General features: G+C 30.8%; 1 protein-coding gene across 1 annotated transcript; it reads left to right on the top strand.

The window, feature by feature from the left end:
- The first annotated feature begins 232 nt into the window (after window positions 1-232).
- On the top strand, window positions 233-1,689 carry LOC107028038 (ethylene-responsive transcription factor 2-like). The gene has a single exon (XM_015229091.2). It carries the CDS (start codon window positions 856-858, stop codon window positions 1,570-1,572), a length of 717 nt encoding a protein of 238 aa, XP_015084577.1. The 5' UTR covers window positions 233-855; the 3' UTR covers window positions 1,573-1,689.
- The last annotated feature ends 915 nt before the right edge of the window (window positions 1,690-2,604 follow it).

The following is a 2,604-nucleotide window of genomic DNA, read 5'->3' as shown; positions in this document are numbered from 1 at the left end:
ACTTTATCTCAACTATCCTCCATCTATACAAAACACTGAAAGTCTTTAACTGTATTAATGAATGCTACCAATTGAGAAGAATTGTGCTTCTATTTATATCATCATAAACTTTATTCAACAAGAAAAAAACTAATCATTTTCCTTTTTGAAAAAACATAAACGGAAAGCATTACATGGTATATTGAAAGAGAAAAAAAATAACAATAACAAAAAAAATATAATAATCGAAATAAAAAAATAATATATACTAGCAATAAAAAAACTTTTTTTTAAAAAAAAACTAAGATAACAATAAATGAAAGAAAAAACATATACAATTCTTCAAATTATCACCAAACCTATCCAACAACTCACTTCCACACCTCCCATAATATTATCTCGATCAATCATATCATAATTCTAACGAAAAGTAAAACAAAGACTTTAATGGAAGTCATAGTCCATATGTCTACTACAAATAGTGAATTACTAGAAAAATGCGGCTCACAAATAGAAAACTTTAACTTCATTTTAAACATCAGTAATTTTATCTTATTAGTATTATTAAAAATATCTAATTTCCAATTTTCAAATACAACACGTGCTTATTGAAACTCTCTATTTCCCTCTCAAAAACATAGAACTTTTCTCCATTTAGAAGTTTCAAGGAAAGCTCAAATTCCAAACAAACAATATTTTAATCATTATTGTTAATAAATTTCCCACCCGTGCATGAACCAAATTTCATATAAATATTTCCCATTCCCCGCTTTAATCCAGAAAAAAAAAAAACTCATAACTTCCTCTGTTTTTTCTTGATTTGCTCTATTTGTACTAAATTCGCTTCGATATAAAAATTCGTAACCAAAATTCAAAATGTATTCAAATTGTGAAGTAGATAATGATTTTTCAGTACTCGAATCAATTAGAAGATACTTACTTGAAGATTGGGAAGCTCCATTAACGAGCTCTGAAAACTCAACATCCTCAGAGTTCAGCCGAAGCAACAGCATTGAATCCAATATGTTTACTAATTCACTTCCGAATGAATTCGATTATACACCTGAAATTTTTCAAAATGATATTCTCAATGAAGGATTTGGATTTGGATTTGAATTCGAGAGTTCTGATTTTATAATCCCTAAATTAGAGTCACAAATGTCAATCGAATCACCTGAAATGTGGAATTTACCGGAATTTGTGGCTCCATTAGAGACGGCGGCGGAGGTGAAAGTTGAAACACCGGTTGAGATGACAACTACGACGACGAAGCCAAAGGCAAAACATTATAGAGGTGTGAGAGTGAGGCCATGGGGGAAATTCGCAGCGGAAATTAGAGATCCGGCGAAAAATGGAGCAAGAGTTTGGCTCGGTACATATGAGACGGCGGAGGATGCGGCGTTGGCTTACGACAAGGCGGCGTTTCGCATGCGGGGATCACGTGCATTGCTAAATTTTCCGTTGAGGATTAATTCTGGTGAACCGGAGCCTGTTAGAGTCGGATCGAAGAGATCGTCAATGTCGCCGGAGCATTGTTCATCGGCGTCGTCGACGAAGAGGAGGAAGAAGGTTGCTCGTGGAACAGAGCAATAAGTCCTAAAAGTGGGCCCTGTATATTAATAAAAAAAATAGAATTATCCGACGGAAGTTGTTTTCTTATAGAAAAAAGTTATTACTTTGGGTGAAGTAATGAATTTGGTTTTTCTTTAATTTTTCGGCTGTGGTTGATGAAATCAAACGAATCAAATAATTATCCAAAAAAATAAGACAATAATGTGATAGTGATTATTAAATAAATAAATAAATAAAAAGGTCAAACTTACGTATGTTATCCAACTAGTAAAATTTTTTTACGAACCATATTATCAAGGAGTTTACATCTATACGTATAGCTAGTGTATTATATTTATACGTATAACGTGATGTTAAAACTTACATATTTTATGATTTATGAATCTATTAAAAATGATTCATTTATATATTAATTAAAAATTGATCTAATACTAAAATATTTGATAAAAAAAATATTATTTTATATATTATTTTTTTATATCAGATAGCTTGTTGAAAAATTTAGAATAACATAAATTAATTTGCGTTTCAAACTTCGCCTTCAACCTCGCCACCACCCCTCCCCTCTTCCCTATCCACTCACCCTCCCCCAAACCTATTCAACCTAAACATTTTTAGAGCAAGTGTTCGTTTTCCTTTTCCAAATAAGGTAAGAGAAATATAATATCAAAAGTTAGTCGTTATCACCATGAGTATGCAATTTATTTTAATTTTTTCTTTATCGTATTAATCTTCCAACTTATGCATTTTTGGTAGGGGAGCTTTAAGTTTGGAATCTAGTGTCCTACTTTATGAGAGATTTTGGTTAGACAGATTTCTTAAATATGACTCAAATTTAATGTACATTCTTATATTATTCAAGTGGGTAAAAAACATCTTTATACTATTCAAATAATAACAAGATTCATTCTTCATTCTATTTTTTTAATTAAGAAAATGATTGAATCAGTAAAAAATATCTTTTTATTTTTAATTTGATCATGTCTTAGCCACGACGGAAAGATCAAAGTTACCTAAAACGAATAAGAATATGAATAAGAAATGAATCTTTCG

This window comes from Solanum pennellii, chromosome 8 (assembly GCF_001406875.1).
Source record: "Solanum pennellii chromosome 8, SPENNV200".
Taxonomy (NCBI): domain Eukaryota; kingdom Viridiplantae; phylum Streptophyta; class Magnoliopsida; order Solanales; family Solanaceae; genus Solanum; species Solanum pennellii.
This window is presented reverse-complemented; position numbering and strand designations above follow the sequence as displayed.

Excerpts from the sequence above, each read along its gene's own strand:
- LOC107028038 (XM_015229091.2), top strand. The coding sequence starts at position 856 with ATGTATTCAAATTGTGAAGTAGATAATGATTTTTCAGTACTCGAATCA.